Here is a 26,299-nt window from a genome sequence, read left to right as displayed (position 1 = left end):
ACAAAGTACACACACACATTTTTTTTTTCTTTTTCTTTTTTGGTTCTTTCCATGGAAATTGTTAATGATAATATACTCACAAAATAGTGCCGGTCCTCCCCTTTACAAACAAAGACATTGTGATAAAGTAGCTTTCTTACCTTAACTTTCGTCCGACTTCAGCTTCACTGGGCTCACTCACACTCTTGTTTCCAGCTCCTCACACATTCTTGCGTCTAACCCCTTTTCTCTGCATTTGGACCCCCTGCCCTCCCCTCCTTGTCACATGGGCTCATGACAGCATGGTAGGTGTAAACATAGCAATGGACTGCAGAAGCAAACAATCAAGCAGATCTGTTTCCATTTCCATGTGTTACTTCTTAGGAATCCGGCTTTTACATCACTTACTGGAAGTTGCCTCCTGTCCTCGTAGTGAGTTGTTCCCTTAGTTTCTCTTTTTCAGACCACCGTGGGAAAGTTTAGCATTGGTGGGCTTGACAATGTGGAAGAATTTAATTGCTGCTTTATTCATTTGGCCTCACTTGCACGTGCATAATATTACGCAACCGGGCAGAGGATTCAGTTTGCCTGGCACAGATCAGTCTTTTCAAAAGGGGCCTTCTTCTATTTATGAGGCTGGGGTGCTTTGTACACCGAGACCTTTTATTTACAACTCGCACAACAGATCAGAATTGTGAGGCAGGGCTCGCATGTTTTTGCCCTAATCTCTAAAGCATGGTCGAGATTAGAGTCTCAGTGCACCTCAAGTATTTTAAGTTTTATGTAGTTTCTTTTTTATCACACTTTATTCCAGTAATTATTTTTGCCTTAGTTTCAGTTTCAAGTCACAGAAACAATCCCTGCGCTGAAATTCAGTGGAATCCCTTACAGGAACAACAGCCTACGTTATGCTGCCTTGCTTTTTTTTTTTTTATGCAACAAAGCAAGATACAACAAAGCAGCTGTGCAGGACATGAGAGCAATCCAGCTGGATTTTACAACATTTTCCAGAGAACAATAAAAGTCAAACAACAAACAGAAGGGAAGCAGTAGTAAAAAAAAATAAATACAAAAAACTAAGATGGACCAAGGCAACAATTTGATAGCTTCACTTGGCCGGTGATGTTTCAGATTATGAAGATGAGAATTCATTCACTAAACTCCTGTGTTTTGTGAGGTGAACTGTTGAACTTCATAATTTATTCAGTCTGTCAGTGCTTAACTGAGACCAAGTCGAGCCCGAGACTCTGAGGGGTTGAGGCCGAGTCATTTACAGTAAAATATGGAACATGTAATCTGCAAGGCTCTACTACAATGTGTCTGATATTTCCTAAAAAAAATCCAAAGAGGTCAAATAATGATTCCACTTCAAGCCAGTTCCAAGACGTGACCTTTAAAAAGCGGTCTTCAGACCAAGACCGATCTCCAGCACTACAACACAGTCTGTATTTCTATTGTACTGCACGTGCTTTGTAAGTGTGGATCCAAGTATCATGTGACGCTCATGATGTTGTTCAGTTATGTGCGGCCTAAAGACATCCTGTTATCTGTTAAGCTTATGATGAACTCGTGAGTCTCTTCTGTTAATGTTGGTGTTAAAGTACACCGTTTCTTAACATAGAAGGTCACGCTGCCTCTTTTATTTGTTCACTGATTATAAATGTCGGGTTCTTATTCCATCCTTTGAGACACTTCTCACTAACTTCCGTATGAGGGTATGTTCTCAAGCATAACGTACACAATATATTTAATCTTCGGCTCATCACTGTTTTGTGTGTTTGTGCTTTTCACACAGTTTTTCCACATTTTCCACTTGAAAATCTTAAGACAGTGGCAGACATCTTACAGACAAAAACAGCTGCAGCTGAGGACAGTCCAAGCACACACACACACACACACACACACTTCTGTGTTAGTTCAATGTTGGCATGAGTTGCACATTTTCACTCCTCAGTGGTCAGAACACAAATAAATCCTTTTTCTTTTAGTTATTTTCAGTTGTCCTTAAGGATTTACACTTTTCAACTTGTGGCCACTTTTTACCATCAGGAAATGTTTTATTGCACAAGCAAAACATTACATTTCTGGTGCTGCTGATGAAATGTAATGCAGATTGTAATCACTTGATTGTGTGCTTTTATTGGCCACACTTATTTTTTTTCTATTTTTGGTGGCTTGACTGATGTTTCTTATCGGAGATGAGAGAGTAACGAGGGTGTAGTCGAATAATCGGAAGGTTGCTGGTTCGCATCCCCGGCTCCCTTGGCTGCATGTCCAAATATTTCTGAGCAAGATATTGAACCCCAAATTGCTCCTGATGAGCAGGTTGGCACCTTGCATGGCCTCTGTGTATGAATGTGTGTGTGTGAATGGGTGAATGTGACAAATATTGTAAAGCGCGATAGAAATGCATGTCCATTTACCATTAACCATGTATATATACACCGAGCAATAGCAGTACACATACAGGACCCACAAATATGCTGTAGGAAGGAAGGCTGTGGTAGGCACGGCATGTGGGAACATCTTTTTTTCCCTTTTTGCACCCTCTGTTGTTTAAACGTAACATGAAAATTATCATTTGATAATAATATGAAATGATGCACACATAAAGATCACATATAAGGTGTTGTGTTTTTAAGTAATACAGCCAGTGTTTAATGTTCAATAACTATCTTATTCGAATGAAACAAAGCCTTGGTAATGAAGCACGTCTTTGTGGTGCTGCAGCAGGTTTATGAGCAGTAATTGTTTGCTGCAGAAGCTATTTAAAGGTCCTATGGAGACTAGTGTGCAGCCATGGATGGTGAGTGGGGGAGGGCAGGCAAAGTGTGAGCTAGGCCACCATCTGGCCTCATAATCATATGCTGAGAGGAGAGCCTGGTTATTGTGGCACACTGCCCTGCTGACAATGACCACTAAGACGACAGACTTCAGCACAATGTGTGTCTGTCCTTAATTCCACAGTCATGTTTGCATGAAAGGTATTTTTATGGGGAATACGTTCGTTTAAATATAATTGTATATATGAAGGCATCGCTGTTTTTTTTATGACATTTTACATAAATGCTATTTATAATATATCTTGATAACAATGCACCAAAGCACACATGAGTAATAACCCTGAAGGTCCGAAGGGTACTGTGTTTGCAACTTGTTGGAGATAACGGTATATTTTGGTGGGCGCGTCCAATTCCGTGGCCTTGTGGGAAATGTAGTTCCAATTCCCGAAAAAGCACCAGGGCTAACCGAGCCAAAACTTCATCACCCATGAGGCCTCATCTCGTCGCGCATGCGCTGTTAATGTTTTCCCGTCCATGTGTAGGCGAATCACGTGTAGAGAAATCGTTGGTCGTCATGTATCTGCTGTAGCCAAGCTCCGTGCTAGATTTTGTTATTTGCCTCCAGTTGTCGCGGCACTTTGTTTTGACAGCTGCCTGTTTTCTTTTCTCGTACTTTTTACCGAAGAATGAGCGAAAACGATGACATCGAAGTCGACAGCGATGTATGTGGTTCAGTTTCCTCTACGTTAGCTAGCCGAATGTTTAGCCAAACAGCAACTTTAACATTCCTGTCAACCTACGCTATCCGACAGCGCTAGCTAGGGAGCTAGCTGGGCTTCTTAACAAACATTACATTTTAGGACGAATAAGGAGAAAGCTGTAAGAACAAAAGTGTACTTTGGAGTGCTGGCCGACTGGCTTGTAAAAGAAAGTCGAGCACATCGGTCTGGTGAATAAGTTACGTCGTTTAACTGCTGTGTGAGCGGTCGTTTGTCAAAATCCTGCTAAGCCAACCACTGGTTGGATTTTTTTGCGCTTCATTCATTGTAATTACGGTACCGGTGCTGGGAGAGGCCAAAAAGGACGTATAAAGGTTGCCGCTGAGGACTTGATATACCAGGAAATAGCAAATAATATTCACATTAACGCACCTATTGTAAATGTAATCATTTGAAAATGTGTCTCCAAGGAAATGTGAAAAATATGCGATATATATTCAAAAGTACAATGAATGATAAATGCACCTCCATTGTGAAAACGCATTGTAATGTACAGTAAAACCTATGTTTCGACAGCTTCCACACAGGTCTGCTGAGATTCCCAAAGGATTTCTGCTCACAATGCCCTTGACTTCTGCAACACTTAATATATGTCAACTTTGAAGTATTATTTTAGAGGAAATAACATAAGGCATATTGCCTGTTTAATTGAAAATATTTTCTTTAGAAGGTTTGCTGAAAATCTAAGTGGGAGTCCAGTTCAGAATGACCCTGGCTATGAGTCGTTCTCCAGCAGTCTTTGAGTAGATAACAGAGAAAGTCAGATCTGAGAAAGTCTCTAGTCAGGTTTGATGTCAACTTTGTCCAAGTCTTTACCCCAGTGTTTACACGGCCATTTTGACACCAGTACCGTAATTGCACAAATAGATGCGCAACACACCCCTAACGACGGCTCACTTGACCGCAGTGCAAAACAGGACACTAGAGACGGCTCATGTTTGTATGTTTTGTCGATCAGCCATCCTCAAGTAGACCTGTTATTCCCTGCCAACCCTCTTAAATACCTTCTCCTACAACGAGCATCCAGTGCTGCTTTATATTTAGAACATACCTGTCAAATGCAACATCAGACATACTGTAACTTGCATGCAAATCTAAATTCCCCATGATGTACAGACCAGCTGCACTTAATTGCCCATACATGTGCAATGGTGTTTTAATTGAGCATGCACTTAAAAATCGTGGCTGATCCTCGATCTGGTCACATATATCTCAGAGCCGTGGATTCCCCTCCCCCCCATTTGATTAAGCTGGGATCTGATCCTCATAAAGCCCCAGTATATATATACTGGCAGGGTGGTTAAGCCTAAACTGTTGAACATTTCTAATGTTGCAGGATAGCAACCACGTTCTCATTTTAGGGGCAGCACTCTTTATTGTGAGAGATTTTTTCATTTTATTGTATATTTTTGCAATCATTGGCAGCTTTAATGAATGACATACAGCCATACATCTGGATTTAAAATGGGTACAGCAATGAGTTGCATGAAAAATCTTATTCTGTATTTATCTGCATTCATTTTTACTATATTTGACATGTTCTTTGGTTCATTTTGCCATTTAAGTGTCTTAATGTTTGACACACTTCACAAATCCATGTCCGTCTGTAATCATTTATTTAAAGAAATATGTCTGCACCTTCTTAACCATATTGTTGGCAAGATTTAACATGGCTGCACACTTCTCTCATTGTTATTGTTTAATTTTTAACATTGCAATCTGCAAAATGTTTACTTTGGCAAGAAGAGTGTTTTCACTGGTTTATTGCATGCTGTCTGGTGTCTTGCCACTACTCAATACAGTATCTAGTGAGGCTGAGCTGTCGTGCTACAGCAGGTGCTAAAGAGGTGGACTGTAAATGCAGGTGGATTTGAGTAAAGCTGGTCCAACCCTTTAACGACTGAAAGCAAACAGATCACATCCTTGTCAGCGTTGGGCCTATACTTACACCACAGGTACCTGCTGTATGAGGGAAATTAAGTGTAGAGCCCTCTGAAAGATAAGACTTTGCTTATATTCTAGTTATTTGCAATTTAAAGCTGCAGCATTTGCATTTCGCAGCTTTGTTTGTCTTACTTATACGTCAGAAATCACACGGACATAAAGTGACAAACCTTCCTTGTGAATACCTTGGTTTTATCTTGTGTGTGTTTTGGTATCTTTAACCTGTGTTTAAACGTGGTCCGTCTCTTTGCAGGCAGACAAGCGTGCACATCACAACGCACTTGAGCGTAAACGCAGGGACCACATTAAAGACAGCTTTCACGGTTTACGAGATTCTGTGCCCGCATTACAAGGGGAGAAGGTGAGAGGAACATTTAATCATTTTCTATTTCCAACAAAAATAAATGTTTTTTTGAGTTAAGACTTTTTAACTTTTTTCACATGAAATGCTAATTTAAGATAAACTTAACCTGCAGATAAGATAAGTATATGCTGCTGCTCATTTCCAAGTCCATAATGTTTAACCACTTTTTAAGCATTGTTACAGATTGTTTCTCTCAAAGCCAATGCTATTCTTTGGTGTTCTGCTTGGAGGTTCTTGGAAATAGAGGAATGATAAAAATCATTCCTCAGTCTGTATATCATTCAAATTAAATGTGAAAAGTGCAACAGGCACTTTTGGCATAATTCAGGATGCAGGTGGGATGGTGCTTCTAGTTATTCTTTAATATGGAATGTGTTTGGTGCCTAAGGTGTAATAGTTCTGTTTTTTACCCGTATTTTATAATACAGAGTAAAAATTAACTGGAACATGAATGCTTAACACTGTGATATCTGTGTATGTGTTTAAATGAAAATGTCCTGTTTGACCTGAACAAATCCACACTGCGGCATTGTCCCATGGCTCTCTGAAATTTTTGCTGACAGAACTCTGTCAAACAGGCTTCCCGAGCACAGATTCTAGACAAAGCCACCGAGTACATCCAGTACATGAGGCGAAAAAACCATACCCACCAGCAAGACATCGATGACTTAAAGAAGCAGAATGCACTGTTGGAGCAGCAAGGTAAGTAGAGGAAGTGTTGTTTTTTTGTTTTTCTTACAACAACGTGTGATGTGGAGGCTGTTCATACCTTGCATTAACATGCATCTAGGGTGATCGATCACAAGAAGACAACTCTAAGTACGTCAGTTTGTCACAGTGTCTCCACAGTCCTCTCTAAATGACCTTGTAATCAGATCTCACTTCGCGCTCTAAATGCAAAATAAACACCAACGCCTTTTCTTTTCAAAGAACAAACGTGTTGTTGTTTTTAACTGGCGGCCCCACAGTAGTAGCCAACACACACTGTTATTTGTACACAAACACAGAAACTATTAAATGTCTAGCATTTGTTAAGCACTTTAGACTTTATCTTGGCATGAAAGGTAATATACATATAAAGTTATTAATATACTATTATTTTATTTTACAAACATTAAACACTGCTAAAAGAATCTGTTCACATCCGGCCCAGATCACCTCTGAATGTAGTCTGAGTGGTCCAATCTTAAATTCATCCTCATCTCCCACGCCCGTACTTAGAGCTGTCCACTCGTGATCAGATCACTCATCACGGATGTTGATGTCAGGTATGGACAGGGCCGTAAACTTTCAAAAGCAATATGAAATGTTTGATGAGTTCAGTATTTTCTGTAGTATTTTTTTGTCTTCCTGTCTTGTTGTTGCTGCAGTTCGTGCCCTGGAGAAGGCCAAGGGGAACACTCAGCTCCAGACAAACTACTCTTCTGACAGCAGCTTGTACACAAACCGCAAAGGCAGCGCGGTGTCCGCCTTCGACGGCGGCTCTGACTCCAGCTCCGAATCAGAGCCAGACGAGCCGCCTAACAGAAAGAAGCTGCGCATGGAGCCCAGCTAGACTCGGGTTGCCCCCCATTCTCCAAACAGACTCTTTTTGTCCACCAGCCCCCGACTCCTTCTACCTGTCCGCACTCAGTCCTGCCTTCTTGCGCCAGTCGAGGAGACGAGGCGGAGACTGTGTGAGAGAGGTGCTATTATGTATAAAAACGCTTCTACCTTCCTATTTCCTCCTGGCAAGCGTCCTGTCACTCCTTTTGTGGCCCAGCAACAACTTTTAAGACCCCCCCCCCCCCCCCAAAGTGAGGCAGCTCTGCAGTTTTGAAGGACTATGTGCTTTTCAAACCTCATGGTAACCATTCATAATCAAATGTGGAGATGACAAGGAGTGAGGCTTTAGTAAAGCTACATAAAATAAAATGTTTTTTTTCCCTTCGTTGGAGTTGTGAGACTTTACGACCTTTGACACATTGGTAATTAGGGATAGTTTACCTTTTTAATATTCATACTTTTCCAGAAAAGAATGTGAAGTTGCTTTTGAAAAAAAAAAATGTCTGTTATGCAAGATGCAACCCTCCTTATTCAGTGTAGATGGCTGAAGTTTTTGTCTTTGAAAATGTTTGTGTAATCAAAGGAATCCCTCTATTTATATTGATGCACCCAAATTGATTTCTTACCCTCATGTCTGAGCTCCCTCATGTTTGGCTTGAGATTTTCCAGAGAACACAGGAGGATGAACAAGTTGACCCTCTGTTTTAGTGGATTTTCCACAGGTTCAACTATTTATTTTCCTCTATTTTTATTATTATCAAATAAAATGTGGGTATAAAAAAAAAGGATACTGAATGTTACGCAATGCAGTTAAAGGGCAGTGACCTTTATTTTTGTTAATGGAAGTCCATTTCAGTGTGTAGTATATAACACTGTATACTCTTAAATGGTGTCAGCTCTGCAAAGAAAAGCCTTCCCTTGATATATTTGCCTGTGCTGGGAACGTTTATCTTTCTTTTTTTTTTTTCCTTTTTGCAGAGGTTAATTAGTGTGTACGTGATCAATATTTGTTTGTTCCATTCCATGGAAATTACAGGTATGTTGTACATACTGCCAACGGTTGTCTTGCAAGTTGAGGCATACCTTTATTATGAGACTATAAATAAAACTATTTTATCCTTTTGGGATGTATTTGTGACTCAACATGTTTTTAGTAACATCTTATAATAGCCTTTATACATTAAGCTTCTTCATTGTTAAACTTAACTGGTTCTTGTGTTTGGGGTTGGGTGGAAATCGATGCTTGATGGAATTAATCTTCAATCCCGGTTTATATTGGTGTATTTTGGGGAGGATGGAGGAAAACAGGTTCACCTCAATATTCAGAACACCTGCAATAGAAACAAGAAAGTAGCAGAAGACTTTATATATATAATGCACAATATAAAGATACCATTATTTGTTGAATAACCATCTGGTGCCTGCATTTTGTGCTTTCCTTACCATGAACAAAGACATTTCCCATATAAAATGATGCAGAAAAGGCACAAATTGGTGCTCAGAATGCAGGAAATTAAGTGTTAAACATTTAAAATTTCCTGCGGGAGGATCCCCAGCTTAATAGGTGTGCTCCACCAAGGTTGAAAAGATTCCTACGCCCCTGCCGGTTAATAATCGGATTTGTTTAATCAAATTAAAGAAACTGCTAATAGAATCAAAACAATCAAGAGGGATAACTTAAGGATGTTAACCTTCTCAGTTTCAGCTAATAAGTAGACAACAGGAGCATCAGGAGAGAGGTGCCTTCATTTAGCCTACCAGTGGGGACACACAGGTCACATCTTTACCAATATTGCAGGAAATCTTGGGTATTATACTGCAAGAACTCAAGATCATAAGTATTTTTGTCTAAATTAAAATCGAAGTATATGTTTACACTTGAAACAGTTTACATTGAGGGATTTCACACATTTTACACAATATAAATATTTATTGATATAAAGGAAAAATGTTACTAGGTGGGCGGGGTTACGTTGGAGACTTTGCTCTCATGACCTCAGCATTTATGATACCTGGCTACGGCTCAACCTGTATTGTTAGTTTAAATATTGAATTTAGGTTGAGCTCAGGGTGATGTGTCCCAGCTGACACTCCCACTGCAACAGGCTGCCTCTTCAAGGATGCAGGTTGTATGATGCCTTCAGGAGCCGTCAGGTGAATTTTATTATATTTTCCTATTTTTCATCTCTTTTTATATTTTAAGTATATCTTTTAATTATTTTTATAATTGTTTGTTGTTTTTGCATCTGCAGACCACAGCAAACTCCTCGTATGTGAAAACTTACTTAAACGTAAGTCAGTTAATCAGCATTGTTAACGTTCCTACAGTATATTTTACACACTAAAACGAATCATGAATTAACCTGCTTTGTTTGAAAAGAAAGAAAGAAAGAAAGAAAGAAAATAGTCCGAGTTGTTGAAAGTTCTGATTTTTTGCGTATTTGCAGTCCCCTTGTTCAAAATGTGGAAGTTTCCGAGGGGCCTTGAAGGCGGCACACAGCCACAGTGCAGTGAACACATCAACCGGTGGCAGCTCCATGAAGGAGTCATGCTCAGTTTCTTCTGTATTTTAGTTTATGGCCATGGCTAAACAGTACGACGTGTTGTTCAGGCTGCTCATGCTCGGGGACTCGGGGGTTGGGAAGACGTGTATGCTGCGCAGGTTCACGGAGAGTGAGTTCGATCCCTCACATATCTCCACCATCGGTGAGTAAGTCATCCAACAAGTTTTCAGTGACGTCTGTTTCCAAACTCATCCTATGGCTCTGTGTCAGCCTCAGGTTGAACCAGACACAAAGCAGGGAATACTTTTTTTTTTTTTTTTAACAGAATGAATGACTGTTTTTATTGCACTCTCAGAACAATTTACTGTAATTTTCCCTTTAATTCAAAGTGTCTAAGCAGGCCTACTTAGCTGGAAGGATTAGTACACACTGCCTCAGGCCAAAACAGCCCTCAAAACAACCATGTACACAATACTTGCAGAGCTAAAGTTATCACTACTGTGCAAAAATAACAACATTGTCTAATAGAGATATGGCTCTGAGAAAGATACTAAAGGGTGTAGAGGAGGTCTGAGAAGGCAGGTCTGTGAAATGTCACAGTAACAATGGAAAGGAAGGTCAACAGGAAAGAAAACATCACTTTCTCTGCCAGTAAAGTGTATGATATTTGATCCTGTTTTTTTTGTGTTTTTTTTACATTAGTGCTCTTTTCCTGCCTGTGTGATAGGCTGATGACTTGGAGGAAAATGGTGGGGCTGTTCTATTTTCCATGGCAGGCTTAAGTTTGTTGTGACTGTAAGAGAAAGAGCTGTAGTGTAGACAAAGGTTTGTGGAGAAAGCTTGAGAGCCTGCAGAGTGAGAAGGCTTTACGTGGGATTAAACCTAGTTATATGAGAAAGTACACGTTAGGCTCTCCAGATCTGCATCCTAGCACAGTGTGTTTCATAGAGATGTGTATTGTAAACAATACATTTGAATTTGAACGGGACTCAGAGGGATAGTATTGCATAGTGTAGTCTAGTGCAGCTGTATGAATGGAATGATCAGCCAAGTAATTGATTATCCGATTGATTAATCTGCAACTACTACGTTTATTTACATTGTTTTATGTGACATTATATTGAAACCTCTGGGTTTTGGACTGCAAGTCAGATAAAACAAGCAATTTCAGGATGTTAACGAAGGATTATCTTACCTCTCCTTTGGATTTATGAAAGTGTGATGGGTATCTTTCATTATTTTGTGACAATTTTTCACCAAAAGATTAATTGAACAATCAGGGAAGTAGGTCCTAGGGGGAGGTGGAAGGCTAAAATAATGAGCAGATGAATAATTATTAAAACATTTTATACCGTATATAGTGTAGCATACCGCATATATATCCATAGGCAGAGAACTACAGGTGACGTAAAGAAGTTTTTTTTTTAGTTTTCAAGTTGGATGGCAAACTGTAAAACGGAGAGAGTGGTTGTCATGTTTTCATTTTTAGTCATTTTAGGGTGATCATTTTATTCCAGAAATATCATTGCCATAAAACCCACACAGCTCCTATAAAATGGAAATACTGCACGCCGCCTTTGAATAATTGTCCCTGGATGCCTAGAGGAACAAAAAGCAAAAACAAAATATGTTTACTCAGCTTTCTTATCTAATTCAATTGGTTTGTCTAAGATATGATAACTATTTACAGTGTAAGCTTATAGGACTCCAGTGTTTCTGTGTGCAGCTAAGTTTCCGTCTTTGCCTACTGTTAATGATACATAAATGATAAAATGAATACATTTAATGATGCGATTTAAATGTACCTTAACCACATAAAATCACATGATCTGCTAATCTTGCTCACTTCAGCAGGATTTAAACCCGGTCATTATTTTTTTTTACAGAAACAGTGGCTAGGCTGTAGATAAAGGCTATAGCTACATTTTGACCAAATATCTAGCTGCTGCAGTTTGCCTTTGTAAACATATTGAGGATAAAAAAAACAGAATGCTACAATATACAGTTTAAGCCTCTAGTAATATAAATATCATGTGGCATGAATAATAGAAATAAATGTGTTGGTTAGAGTGGACTTTGAATTGTAGTGGCAGCATAAAAAATTAACAAGTTGATTAACAAACGCATTACAATAAACTGTCTTTAATATAAACCAGCGGAGTGATCACAAGCGACACATTCATGTTGTTGGAAGCCGCATTTCGTAGCTCTCCCTCGTCCTGTTACCTAGTGGAAAGAAAACACAGCTCACATCAGTTACGGCGCCCTTGTGGAGACACAATGATTTAAAAGTTGACACTACAGAGTGCCTGAGAAACTATTCATTAGGCATAATGGTGTCTCTGAGCAACACTCGTTAAGTTCTCACAAACACACAAAAGCCCATGTAAAATACCACAGAGCAGGGTTGTTCACCGGTTGCTTCAGCAGCTCCACTTTGCATTTGCATCACATGCTGTTATGTTGTGTTGACCCTGATCTCTGTGATATAAAGTCTAATTTTCTTCTTTCTTTCTCTTGTTAGGCGTTGACTTTAAAATGAAAACACTAGAAATAGATGGAATCAAGGTGCGAGTACAGATATGGTAAGTTATACTTTATATTATTTTGTTGCATTTATAGTAAGCCGACGTGCGTATTGTGCGATCTTCTGCTGACGTGTTTTGTCGTCTTTGCAGGGACACGGCTGGTCAGGAACGATATCAGACCATTACCAAACAGTACTACAGGAGGGCACAGGTGATGATCCCTCCACATGAACAATCACTGGAGTCCAGCTACCTTCACGTGCTACTGCAGAATTCATTCTTTAACTGTTCTCTCTTCTTTAGGGTATCATCTTTGTATACGACATCACATGCAAGTCGTCCTTTCAGCACCTGGCCAAGTGGGCGAGTGATGTTGATGAAGTAAGACGATAAGCAGTCTCGTTTCACTCTCTTGAACTTGTTGCCCTTCACAGTGAGCCAGTATTTGTAGTATTACCTCTCAGTGCACTGTTTATGCTCGCCGCACACCCAGTGGCTTAGTGTGAGCGACAAGATGATGAAGTTCCTTATCTCTGTGCCATCTTGTTGTTTCGCAGTTAGCCCCAGACATGGTGCAGAGGATACTGATAGGGAACAAGTCTGATGAGGAGCTCAGGAGGCAGGTGACAAAGGACCAAGGAAGCAAGGTTTGATTGAACCTTATTTTGTGGTTTATTTGTTATTAATTAGTTTGTATCTACTTTTTTATATCTAACTTACTTAGAATTGTTTTCATTGTAATGTACATTCATTAGTTTCAGTGTTGGGGAAGCTACATCAAAGCGTCACACTGGAATAAGCTGAACTGCAGCAAAGCATCCCCAGGGAGAAATGTAGTTTGGTTAACAAAAGCTAGTTGGAAAAAATGTTTGCTACTAGAAAATGATTGAATTGTGATACGAAAAAATAAAACTGACTATGACAATAGCTATGAAATACCTTTTGCTGTACTTATTTCTTACCATATCTAACTGGATCTTGCAGCTAGCAGAGACCTATGGGATGGACTTCTTTGAGACCAGTGCCTCCACCAATATTAACATCAGTGAGGTAGGACAAAGAAACTGTCGCACTGGAAATGTACGCAGATATTACAGGGAACTCCCTGTCAGGCGCTTCTTTTATTATCTGTGGGTTTATTTTGCACTTCCTCCTTCCTTCAGTCCTTCACTCGGGTGGCAGAACTGGTGCTGCAGGCTCACAAGAGAGACGTGGACGTCTTGTTGGGATCTCTAGATGATTATCTGGAGAATGCCGCTCTGGAGGAAGAGAAAGGCAGTCAAGATACCAAGGACAACACTCAGAAGAGCTGCGCCTGTTAGAGGCCGATCACAGTGCCATACTGCAGCTAGAGACATTGATCCACCTTCCTCATAGATGCTGTGATCTGTTGGCCCAGAGGGCGCAGTTAGCAGCAGCAGCCAGCAGAGGGCCAGTACTGTTGCATGATCACTGAACTCTGTAGCCAGTGAAGAGTAAATCTACAGTGCACGAGTGGCTCTATCAGTGCACACGCTCTCTTCATTTTCCTTGGTGAAATGCACTATAAGTCTGTTTAATCACTTAACTCTATTTCATCACTTTTTCTTTGTAGTTACTTTTTAGAATTTGATACACAGGAAACACATCTACAAATCGGTTGGTAACGTGTGGATCCATATCAATGAAATCTGTTTTTTAAGTTGCAATGAGTACATTTTCTACAACAAGGTAGCCAGAGGACAGAGTTGAATTATTTACACCTCGAAACTCAAACCAAGCAGGGATGGATTCATTTACACAATGGACTTATTTCCTCGAGGGAGACAGTGTTGTGCCATGTTCAGTGACCTTTCTGACTGCAGTACATGTTTATTTACCATCCTGAATGTATGTTTGTAGTTTGTTTTATGAATGTCACAGACGAGCCTACTATATATTATGCATTGAAGCAGTGTTACTGCTGCTTAAAGTAATGTCTTCAGGGTCTGCCGAGGTGCCACATACAATGTAATTTTAACATAACGTTTCAAACTCAAGGATGTTGCAAAAAATCAAGTAACGTGTGAGTTAATAAACTGAAATTGTCATAATTGAAAACAAATTAACTGGGTATCCGAGCTGTGCTGTGTCACTAATTTTGGATTGAGAGTGAAGTGAGGTCCACGGAGAGTTCACACAGTAGGTTCATTCATTTTTAAGCACCTGTTGTGAAGGGCAGGTGATCACATGTTAAATTTTTGATGACTGAGAAAACAGATACATGTCCATAAAGTCGAATGCATGACAAAATGCATGCTTATTCACACAACTTTTTGAAATGATGATGTCAGAATAATGACGAATGTTCCAAAGAATCCCAGTGATTAAAAGTCTGACATCTGGGCTCAAAGAAATTATAAAATGTAAACAATTATCAAAGCTTTTCCACAATAGGACAACACACATTTTGTAAATCATGCAAAAACTACTTCATGTTCTTGTGTGGCTTTACAATCACTTACATCCATCTATCTGAAACTTGTGATCAGTATCGTATGTCAGGTGTGGATCAGTTTCCTGCAGAGACATTTGACACCCATGAAAGGCAGCTTTCTGCCCTGAGTGAGTCAGGTGACCGAGCAGCGGGATACAGTCACACGTTGAGATCCCGTCTGCATCCAGTGTGGAAGCATAGGAGCCGAGATGACGTTCATCGCCAAGACCTTCTACGACCTGAAGGCCACCACGCTGGAGGGAGACTCGGTGGATTTCAATGTGTTCAGGGGACGGGTGGTCCTGATAGAGAATGTGGCCTCGCTCTGAGGCACCACCACCCGGGACTACAGCGAGCTCAACCAGCTGCAGAGCAAGTACCCGCATCGGCTGGTGGTCCTGGGTTTTCCCTGTAACCAGTTTGGATATCAGGTAATTCGGTGTGACACAATATGATGCAAAATCACATAAAATTACTTTGTATGCTGAGGATACTGTATTACTCATGTCAGACCAGTGTCAATACGAAGTTCGCCAAATTAAGTGCTCTTTTAGAGCCCAACTGATATATTAGACAGCCTCTTTCTGGCCTATCCAGTGGCGACTCAGGATATTTCAGGGGCAGGGGCAAAAACAACAAAAAAAGGGCACCAGCTGTATGCAGTGGGGCACCCTAGAGGGAACTTTATCATATTTTATCTACCATAGGGGCATCCAAGAGGGCACTTTCACTTTTTGAAGACAGGGAAATATCTATGTATATGTTATCTGATATATTCTGATACGAAAATGATTGTGACAGAATGTAATGTAGAAAAAGATTCTTGGGGTAATTACTTATCAAATTCCAAGCCAAGTTTGAAGTTTCAGTGCACTGATGTCATTTTGGACGATAAAGTTTATTGTTAAACTGTAAAATATCCTGCCTTCATTACTTACGTATCGTTGTCCCAAGTGCTTGATAACCACATTTGAGGAGTGGACTATTGCAAAAAAAAGTGTGTTTATGTATTCTGTGTATATCAATATCAGGATTTTGTTGGATGGTCTGTAATTGTATTCACCCATAGAATCATTCATCATTGCATAGTGTGCAAACTGCATCTGGTACTTCACCTTTGAAAGGACAAGTACTACCTAACATTCTTATAGAGAGTGATTTTGTTGATGATAACTGACTACTGCAGCGTAATCAGTGTAATTCCCGCATCACCAAACTTTGAGGCCTTGAAGCTTGTACAATATTGCTGTGGAGTATAAAACAGCTGTACAATATGAAAACGGGTGCTTGTGTTCTGCAGGAGAACTGCTCCAATGGTGAGATCCTGAATTCCCTGCAGCATGTGCGTCCTGGCGGAGGTTTTCAGCCTAACTTCACCATCTTCCAGAAGTGTGACGTCAACGGAACAAACACACATCCAGTCTTTGCCTACCTTAAAGACAAGCTCCCCTACCCCGATGATGACCCCAACTCCCTCATTCAGGACCCCAAGTTTCTGATTTGGAGTCCCATCAACAGGACGGACGTCTCTTGGAACTTTGAGAAATTCCTCATCGGGCCAGAGGGAGAGCCCTTTAAAAGATACAGCAAAAAGTTCCCCACCATCGACATCGAACCCGACATCCAAAGACTGCTGAGATTAACTAAGACCTAAGAATAGACCTCCACCTCTTAACGACTTCTCATCCATCACAGTCAAAGCTGATATGCTGTCCTCCACACTTTTAAGCCTTTAATAAATGAGGGTGATATTCTAAAAACGATGAGGGAATATTATCTGAGGCCTTGTAAGTGCTTAAGAGCAGTGGATGAGTAAATTAAAAAAATATGAACGGAACAAATGTGGGTATTCTTCAAAAAATGATGACTTGAGAAAGCAATCCTTTGCATGTCAGTTTGTTTCATGTCATACGCTAGCCTGGCCAGCAGATGGCGCTGCTGAATTGATCATACAAACAGATAACTTCTGTCATGCTTTTCCGAATTAACATTCACATCACACACACCCACAAAATGTTTGCACTGGAATAAAACCCTAACAACCAATATGCTCTCTCACTGATGCATCTTTTAGTTGGAACACGTATACGCTGAGGCACCTGTTATAAAGATGTGTGCCTCTGATGCAAGGTTGACACAAATAGATGTTGTCATGTCTGAAACAGCTCTGTGTGGGCATCCTAATGAGGCTTGAAATACAGTAGGAAGGGGAATTATAATGCGTGTTGTCACGGCACACTAAAATAACTCACAGGACAATCCTTTGCACTGTGCATCCTCTAGCCTGCTGATTCATTCTATATTTTGTGCATTCATTACGTTTCCAAGTAAGATGTGCTGATCCCAGCCGCAGGGATGCTTTACAACCACAGTGACACCTGAAGACGAGCCCTAAATCATGCATTTAGGAAAGCATCAGCCTTGCCACTGTGTAATGAGCTCTTAGCCAGCTTTAATTTTCTATGCACAGTATGCGTTGTTTGCAAGGTCTGCAGATTAGCAGTGGATTTTCTGCACATCCACTCACATCCACATCAGCTGATGATGTCAGAGCCACAGGCCACACAGGCCAGGCAGTGCCCTAATGTCTTTGGCAGGTTGCTGCAGAGACAGCAGTGAAACACTCAGTCGCCTAACACTGTTTTATTTCTGTTTGTGGATAGCCTGACTCACTGTCTTTGCATACTGCATTTGAATATTTGTGTTGTCACGATACACAGGGAGATTTAATTTGAAGTCCACTGGTCTGTGGTTGACATTCGGGTAAGTAATGTTGCCTATTAGAGGCAGCAAATATTGGAGGAGGAATGCCAGGGGCCTCTCCTCTGCAATGCTCCCCTGCACACACAGCTTGCAGAAAAATACCACCAAAGATAGTTTATGCTTGAGTGATGAATCACTCAATTCAATTCTCGAAAATAATGTAATCGATTAAAATAACAGAATAAAACAGAGTTATAATTCACATCTGAATTTGTATAAAATGGGACACACATTCTAACTTAATCTCTGGACAATACTTTATAACCCTGGATGTAACAGAAACAACAGAGATCAGATTCAATTAAACTATCATCAAACTATTATTGAAAGTTCTATAATTGAATGAATCAATAATTAAATCTGAAAGAACAACTATTTTCATGGTGGAGTGTGGAGGATTCACAACCTGAGGAAAGACACTGCTCCAGAGTGTGGTGTTAAAGAGCGGATACCTCTGTATTGCTTGCCAGACAGCAGCAGGATATAGTCCGAAATATGCAAACAAACACTACATTTTTCTACAAAAGGCATTTATGACATTGCAACGGTGCTTTTTAAGACAGCTTGAGAAGTTGCTTTGAATGTTCTCTCAATTTTTACCAACTTTAAAGGTGCAATATGTAAGTATTTTAGTTTAAAACACTCACGGTCACTTTAATCAAACAAAGCAGAAACACGCAATAAACCAATCAAATTTGACCAAACCTAAATATACAATAGTAAAACATAAATAGGTAAAGTAGCAGACTTGACGGTAAGGGGCAGGCAGAAAAAAAAAAGTGCACTCTGGAGGGCTCGTTAGGCTGTTTTCTTGCACACTGGGCCACCATGGAGGGCGTTTTGTCCTGTTTTATCTACCATAGGGCACTTTTACATACTTTACTTTATTTGCACACATGTAAGATTAAGTCAAATCAGATGATTGACAAAGAAAAATACAAGTGACCAAAAACTAAATCAACAGACAATGATCCAAAAACAAAAGAAATAGGCTACATTAAAAAAAATAACTAAGAAAAAGAGAAAGACATGAAGCAGGAGCGACAGAGAAGATGAAAAATGGAGGGTTTAGCTGCCTCTCATTAGTTTTCATCGTCTACAACCTATTTTCTTTTTTCACACAGAGTGAGACCTCCTCATTTCCCCCTTCACTTTGTCTACCAACTACAGGTGAGCACTGTTGCCACGGAAACGTTTGCTTCTCCCCCCCTCCATGATACCTTCTCGCGAGACTCCGGGGCACGAGGAGAGAGAGAGAGAGAGAGAGAGAGAGAGAGAGAGAGAGAGAGAGAGGGCGGCTGCATGAATGATCTCATCCCTCCAGCAGCTGCATAGCGCAGCGAGGCGAACGCGTAACTTTCTATCAAACTTCGGAGTTGCCTTTTCGGAGGAAGGCGTTTGTTTCTCGGCGCAAACCGGAGCGAAGCCACGTTCCTCCCACAAAAAGGTAAGGAAGAGCGCTGCGCAGTTTGTGCGCTGGGACTTGTGGGACCTTGTTACGAGTTGAAACAAAAGGAGGAAAAAGACCCGCTCGGTGTTGTGTGACATCCACAAAGCTCGAGGCGGAGAGGAGGAAAGGTGAGTCCGGAGCGTGCTGCGAGCCATGTGGAGGGTACAGGGTGCCAACACTAACACAACATCTGTAGGCTGTGTGTGGACAAAGCACATCATTGTGCTGTGTGAAGGTGCAGCGAGGAGCCAGTGCGCAGTCAGTGCCACTGTCTTTCTGTCTTTTTTTTTTTTTTTTAACTAACAGGGTTTGGTGGTAGACGAAGAAACCGACGGTCGAAAAACACATGTATCCGCTGCGTCGTTGCATGTGTCAAGGCATTGTTCCCACCACTGCTGCCTTTTTTTTTGGCGGTGGGGGCGATTCACAGGTGGCAGCGTGCACAACGCATAGAGGATTGTGTGTGGATGTGTCCTTGTGCAACTGCCACCATCCGAAAAATCAGTGTTTTCCCACGTCGTGTTGCTGCCACATGAGCAGGGATTTCAGGCAGGTGATTTCCTTGTGCCACATCTGGCTGGCCCGGGGAGCTCTGATTTGTTTACAGCTTTGCCAGCTTCATCATCTCGTAGGACAGATTGTGCCAAGCTGATTGGATTCAACCCGATCAATATGTCGTGTTAAATTCTCTACATGAGGGTGACCCACTGGTCATTTTGATCAATGGATACCCAATCAGAGACTCATTGTGCTGATTTATTCATGTTTACTGTGTGGGCATACAGAGGCTGTTTTATGTCATTACAGTGGCGGACACATGATTAGGAAAGAGCTGGCAGAGCACCCAGGAAGGCAAACACAGGGCTGTTTGAATAGTGGCAACCAGGAAACAGTGCCAACCTTTCAAAGTCCAAAATGAGCATATTTATAAGATATCACATGTAACAAAACCAGTTTCAAGTATGCAGGGGGGAAAAACCAGCGGGCTTCCCTTTAACTGATGTCTCATAGTGCCTGCTCAAGAATCGGTGCTTGTTGGGAGTTGGATAACTTGGCATGAGTCAGGTGAAAAAAAAGGAAGCTTTGGAGTTTAGCTTTGGGCAAGGATCAAGGATTTTTAGCATTCTTGATAGGCTTAGCTGACCCGCGGTGGGCATGACTGATCACACAGCCGCACTGGTGAGTCTGATCTCAGCTTTGTCCAGTTTGCTTGTTCCAGATCGTAGCTATTATTCACACTGGACTGGCTTCTTGCTTTCTCTGATGGGATTTCTTATAGAGAATTAATCTAATGCAAACGCAGCAGCTTTATTTTTCACTGCTGGGGGGGAAGCATGCCGGCTCTGATTTAAGCAGAATTCCAGAGAGGGCCAATAAGTCTGTTCTTTTATGCTGCAAAAGGACCATTCAAGGTTAAGATAAGACATTACTGGGTGTGCCTTTAAACATGTCATTTAGAGAGACTAGTCTGTGGCCACAACGGCGTGAACCTCACATGAGAAACAACTCATTGACGAGACAAGTCCAAAGATGAAGGGCTCCAGGGTGTGACTATTTTGGTTGCACATGCACCCAGAAATCTGTCAAGTGGGGACACTAAACATTGTCATTGGTGGCAGCGGTGCGCCTGAAATGTTGCAGTTGAGGTTATGGCAAAGTGCTTGTTGCACGCAATTTAAATGAAGATAACATTTACATTGCAACTTTTTTCCTGCGTACAATCATTTGTTAAGGAAGTAACAAAGTGTATTGTCAGGTGCACCTAAATTAAAAAGTTAGGCGCACCAGTGCAGCCAGTGTAAAAAGTTAATCTAGAGCCCTGTTTATGCTGCAGAAATACAATTCAAGGTTAAGATAAGTGGGCGTGCCTTAAAACACACTGGGTGCACGCAAATTATGTGCTGGTGCACCTAAATATAAAAGTTATGGGCACCAGTGCAGCTACTGTGAAAACTCTAAACATGGTTGTTGCTTTGTTAAAGGCTTCTCACGCTTCTCGTCAGGATAAATACTCCTCCCCCTGTCTTTACTATTGAAGGCCGGTGTTTCTATTTTCACTTTTATGCATCACGCTTCTCACATTACAGCAACAATTGTTATTGTGCTTCATTTGTCGTAGAGTCTGTCAGAGGTGCCCACACGTTCACAGAGGGATGCTTCCTGTTGCTAAGTCGAGCTCATGTTTCTATTGTCTCTTGTGCGTCGGCTCGGAGGGAATAGTTCGAGCGAATATGAAAAGCGACAACAAGAGGAGCATTGTGTGGCTTTCTAATTTGTTTGGAATGTGTGTGTGCCGCAATTCTGCTAAGTGGCCATCATAAAACACTCAAATTAACTGTTTACATTCTGTAATTAATGAGATTCATTATTGTCGTGATTAATCCTCAAGTTCAAAGTGAGTCCTTCTGTGCGAGTTTTCGTGATCTCCTTTCACAGGGTCTTGGTTACCGTCGCAAAGTTTAAAGGTTACGTCATTTCTCAAACTTCCTGATCTCACCTTTTGGAACATGTGTAGCACCACCTGACTGCTGGCTGCTGTTCAACCTGTGCCACCTGCTACCTCCACCTGCCTGCCGCTGTCTTACAGACTAGACGACAAACTAAAAACAGACCTTGCGATGTGACCCTGGGTGATCTCACGCATCAACACAGCCGATGTCAGCTACAAGGCCGATTTCTTCACGCTCGTTCTTTCCACGACAGACACTGAAATGAGTCATGTATTTATGAGCTTTGACACAACCTTCAGTAATAGCTTGATGCGCATTACCTTTTTTAGAAAAAAAGGGAAGCTCCGTCAGTTTTAACATGAGGGATGTGTCTGACCAGCATTAGTCAGCCCATAGTCAGAAGTCAAATGACTTGATGATAACATGGCCTCCAGCGCTTTATTCCGTGTGGGTGTCTTTTTCATTATGACTGAGGGGGTCGATGAGTTTGACTGTAATGAGGTGCGACGACGGGTCTGCGTTTCCTGCTTGCTAAACTGTTGGAATGCTCCGTCTTTGTCTGGATCGGACGGTCCACTGTATTCCAGCCAATGGAGGAAAGCAGAGGGCTCGGAAGCTACAATGGTGATGATGTAATCCCTTTTCAGCGCACTGTCACAGAGTAAATGCGTGCAGACAAAGGAAAATTCCCCCTCCTTTTCACCCCACCTGCCACAAAGTTTGGGGAATTCTGACCTCGCAAAAAATGCAAGGCAATTCCGGCTCTGTAATTATCCATGCGGGAGCTTCTGTCTGTCACATACACTGAGGGAGTTTAGTAGAAGGACAAGTACCCACATAGCAAAACTGGTCTGGGCCAGTGGCGGCTCACAGAGCCCTCTTACACTCAGACACAGACATAGCCAAATCTCAGCCAACTGTATGACCATAGCTGACCTTATTCTGGCCTGATGTTGGACTCGGCACTCATTATTGTTTATGTAGAGAAAAATTAGCGATGCAACATACATATCCGACCAATATAGGGAAATTTAGATGTATAGGAATCAGGCAAATTATGGCAAAAATATGAAGCCAAATTGCTTTCATTGACTTCACGCACAGCTTTTACAACCTGTGATACAGTAAGTTGCTCCTAGCCCCTTGAAAGTTTAATAATATGTTTATTGCTTTTTTCCCCCCATATAAACACAGGACACGGAACAGCTCAGCTCAGGCATGACATGACAAGATTAAAAGATGAGGGTAAAAAGACACGGCAAAATAAAAATAACATGAAAATAGTGGGCATTATGTCCATCTCCAGCCTCCCTGCCCCCCAGCATGTAAACAAAAATCAAAGTTACAGGAGGGATGTAGCCCCTTGAAGGTTGGTTTGCAATTCACCAATAAACACAGAGACGTGATGTTTTTATCTTTTCGGAGGAAGACGACACAATTTCAATTTGCAGTACATGATGTTCCATGAGGTGTCAGAGAGGAGGGAAAAGGTTCGAACACACCAAACACATGTTATTAGAGCTGTGGAATATTAAACCACCCATCTCTTCTCACTGCATTTAAGCCTCAGTGTTAAGATGAACAATTATTTCATGTTTTTATATTTCAAAAAGGAGTTCCTATAACCTATCAGCCTTGAGAAGCAGGTGATTATTGGTTACGACATCGGCTGAAAAGAAATCCATCGGCATCTTTTTCCCATTTCCCATCTGGGGAATGGAAATTTAGAAGAGCTGGTTACTTTAAAGGATAATTCCAGTCTGTATAACTGTTGTCTTGTGGGATATCTATACTCACAAACCATCATTGTGCAGATCAGGACCACATGCAGACTGTAATTCATAACTGTATTTTGGGCCGAGTGGGACCGATTTTGCTGTATGGGTGTGGACTAGGGACAATTATCAGGCTCGACATTTTACATTTCGCTGATTATCACTGTGTTTTTTCAGTCTGATTGCTCATAAAATTAATTAAATTAAAAATGTGCTACTACAAATCATAGCCTATCAACACTGAATAATCTGAAACAGCAAAGCAACTAGTAATTAAAGTCAGTGTCGTGGGGTGGAAAAAATGGAAATATCCAAGTTGAGTACCTCAAAACTTGAGTAAATTGTACTTAGTTACATTGCATCACTGGTTCTAAAGTCTAAGTTTTTCATTTTTACTGCAAATGCATGCCGTTTCCATACATCTGTCTCCTTGATTACAAAAAATATGTATCTGTATTCCTAGTGTGGATCCAGATCTGGACTTCACCTGACTAACAGTTAGGTCTCTGTTACTCATAAGCTCATGATGAAGCAAAATCTCTGTGACTGGTTTCTGTCATCCTGCTTTCAACTTCCAACCCTAAACCAAAACCCACAGTCATGCAGGGATCAGACACTGCGTAATTCCCCTTTTCTGCTCCCACTGAACCTTATACGTGCTGAAAATAGTGCAGACACGACACGGCGCAGAGATGGGAAGATGGAGGAGGGAAAAAAATTAAAACCTTTTAGACAAACAACCACTTAGATCAGAGAACTTCAAGTGCGAGAAGGAGAAAAAAAATCTTTCCATAATGAAATCTGGGATTCTGATGATGATGTGTTGCTCCAGGCCATCTTCCCTGCCACACGGCGATGACGTGCTTGGTATTGTCTGGACATGTCTGCCAGTTGCTACACTGTTCCCTCTGTTTGGCCTGCACACTCTCACTGGAGCGGATTACAGAACTCTTGCTCTGAGAAGAATCAAAACATCCAGCAGAGTTACAGGCCCGTGCCCCATGCAGAGTCTGTGTGGGCAGCGGTGGAAAATAATTCCACATACAAAAAAAAAAAAAACCACAGAGGTTTTCTTTTTTTTTGTGTGCTTTTGTCCCTCCTGTGGACAGAAATCTGAGAAGCAGGCAGGAATGCGCGAGGGCTTGGTCGTGGCTGAGCTCAAAACAGATCTCAATGCGTAGACAGGTCTGTTCAGCTTGTCCTCATTCCTGTTCATGCTTACAACTGTTTTCGTTTCTTTCAGGAGCCGCTTTTGCCATGTGATGTGTAGTAAAACAGGAATGCTGGCACACGAACGCACCGTGTGAGGCTTTTCCTCCTCAACACTCTTGTTTTAAAGTTTCCTAACTTAAAGAAAGCATTCTTGCTGTATGTTGTGCTTTATTTCCTGTACTGAAACTCAAAGAAATCCCTCCTCATACTGCTCCAAAATTCCACATCCTCTCCTTTGGAACCAGGGAATCCATTTCCACCCTGTGAGTTCCTGCTTTGCACTCAGTATAGCTCAGAGGGAAGAATGAGACCACTGTGAAGCAAAGGCTTCCTTTGTGAGATTCGGATGACTTTTTAAAACAAACAGAAGTTTCAAGTGGAATGAGTGAAGAGTGGAGGAAAATTTCCCACTGTCACTTTTCATGCACTTTTTTGGCATTATTACCTCTGCCTTTAACAAAACAGAAATAACAGAATGATGTTGGAATGGTTAGGCTGTACAGTGCATTAACAGTACACTCTCTGATGAATTAGGCCACAGTCTTTTTTCCATGTTGCTCCAGGTGCAAAGGGCAGATAGGGCCGGTTAATAACAAACATGGCTGCTTTCCCAGCCTTTCCTCCCTCGCTGCCTGTTTCCTGTGTGTTTCATTGATGTATTCCTGGATACCCTGCCTACGGCTTTACAGCGTTAGAGACACATTTGAAACTGAAAGCTGTCGTGTAAGTGTGAAGCTGGCCGTGTGCTTGAATAGTGCATATATGCAGAGGCTCTTGAAGTTAAATATTTAAGAGCGATTTTCGATATACTGGCAAGTATTGATTGTTACAGTAAAACATGCAGGCGCTTTAAACAGACCCCCCTGCCAATTCGACTTACCAGAGTCGCGACTTCATATTTCCTCGCCGTGTAAACTTAATGTGTTGTTTTACCTTGAAACTCAGCCTGATGTCCCTCCATATTTTCCCCATTGATTGTGATGACTGTTGCTGATCAATGAAATGAATCTACATTTATAGGACTTATAACTTGGAACAAACAGTTGTGCTTCCCACTCTGAGCGTGATGTCAGAGGAAAATGGCCTTTGTCTGCATATGGTCTATTGTGGTCCACCAGAAGCGGGGGGGGGGGGGGGGGGGGGGACTTGGCCTCTTTGTACTAACTGCTTCTTTAGTGTAAAACAGTATGTTTATAATGTTACAAAACTGTTTATCCCTCTCCTGAAACGGCTTCGCTAAGCGGTGATCATTACTGTGAGTGCAAGGGAGAAGGTTAGGTGTTGCTGTTGCCGTGTTTTTGTTTACATATTGCTCATACTGGCCTTGAATGCTGATTAGGAGGAAGTCACCAGTGGCTGTTTGCTGCTACAAAGAGAAAACCTGCACCTGTGCCCTTTTGCCTCGTTTTTGAAGAGACACTAGAAACCTTTATCAGGTGTTAAAATGCACGACACTAGTTATGCATACACTGCAAGATGCAGTCGAGGAGCTCACAGTGAGCTCCGGTCCAAACGTGCATGTTTTCCTCCTCTGTGACTTGTGGGGATGCAATGTCCTGATTATTGCCAGCCGGAGGGATAAAAGGGGGGGCGTGTTAATTGCATTCTGCTTCACTCTGTATCTATGAACCAAGACTAAAGCAGAAACAGAATTACTGGGACCACTGCGTGATTAATAAGGCAGATGGTAATTTGCTTGCCTTTTGCTCTCATGTATTTTAAAATGGGTGTTCTCTTTTTTTTTTATGAATTAAAAACATCCTGTGCT

At 41.3% G+C, this 26,299-nt stretch overlaps 4 protein-coding genes across 7 annotated transcripts in view; all 4 read left to right on the top strand.

Annotated features, from left to right (window-relative positions):
* Positions 1-3,337: 3,337 nt before the first annotated feature.
* LOC141010844 (protein max-like) lies at positions 3,338-8,525 on the top strand. 2 transcript variants are annotated; one of them, XM_073483960.1, is made up of 4 exons: positions 3,338-3,484; positions 5,739-5,846; positions 6,428-6,551; positions 7,220-8,525. In XM_073483960.1, the coding sequence occupies exons 1-4, from the start codon at positions 3,449-3,451 to the stop codon at positions 7,402-7,404; spliced, it is 453 nt and encodes a 150-aa protein (XP_073340061.1). In that variant the 5' UTR covers positions 3,338-3,448; the 3' UTR covers positions 7,405-8,525. The 2 variants fall into 2 exon arrangements, with proteins under 2 accessions (XP_073340061.1, XP_073340060.1); XM_073483959.1 differs by having other exon boundaries at positions 3,339-3,484; positions 6,413-6,551.
* Positions 8,526-9,918: 1,393 nt separating this feature from the next.
* Positions 9,919-14,514, top strand: LOC141010883 (ras-related protein Rab-15-like). Its single transcript, XM_073484023.1, has 7 exons — positions 9,919-10,100; positions 12,423-12,483; positions 12,577-12,637; positions 12,730-12,807; positions 12,984-13,073; positions 13,411-13,476; positions 13,590-14,514. The coding sequence occupies exons 1-7, from the start codon at positions 9,971-9,973 to the stop codon at positions 13,746-13,748; spliced, it is 645 nt and encodes a 214-aa protein (XP_073340124.1). The 5' UTR covers positions 9,919-9,970; the 3' UTR covers positions 13,749-14,514.
* A 576-nt stretch (positions 14,515-15,090) lies between these two features.
* gpx2 (glutathione peroxidase 2) lies at positions 15,091-16,535 on the top strand. The gene is made up of 2 exons (XM_073483656.1): positions 15,091-15,312; positions 16,182-16,535. The coding sequence occupies exons 1-2, from the start codon at positions 15,091-15,093 to the stop codon at positions 16,533-16,535; spliced, it is 576 nt and encodes a 191-aa protein (XP_073339757.1).
* A 2,437-nt stretch (positions 16,536-18,972) lies between these two features.
* Positions 18,973-26,299, top strand: part of LOC141010429 (signal-induced proliferation-associated 1-like protein 1) — a 39,103-nt gene continuing 31,776 nt past the window's right edge. Inside the window, exon 1 of one of the 3 annotated variants that reach the window (XM_073483387.1) lies at positions 18,973-19,091. The gene's annotated coding sequence lies outside the window, so the exon portion shown is untranslated. Of the gene's footprint in view, positions 19,223-20,126; positions 20,274-26,299 lie in introns of those variants that run through there. The other 2 variants (XM_073483390.1, XM_073483389.1) reach the window with 2 other exon arrangements.

The sequence above is a fragment of the Pagrus major genome, chromosome 16 (assembly GCF_040436345.1).
Source record: "Pagrus major chromosome 16, Pma_NU_1.0".
NCBI lineage: Eukaryota > Metazoa > Chordata > Actinopteri > Spariformes > Sparidae > Pagrus > Pagrus major.
Note: the sequence above shows the minus strand (reverse complement) of the source record. Positions and strands in the feature narration are given on the sequence as shown.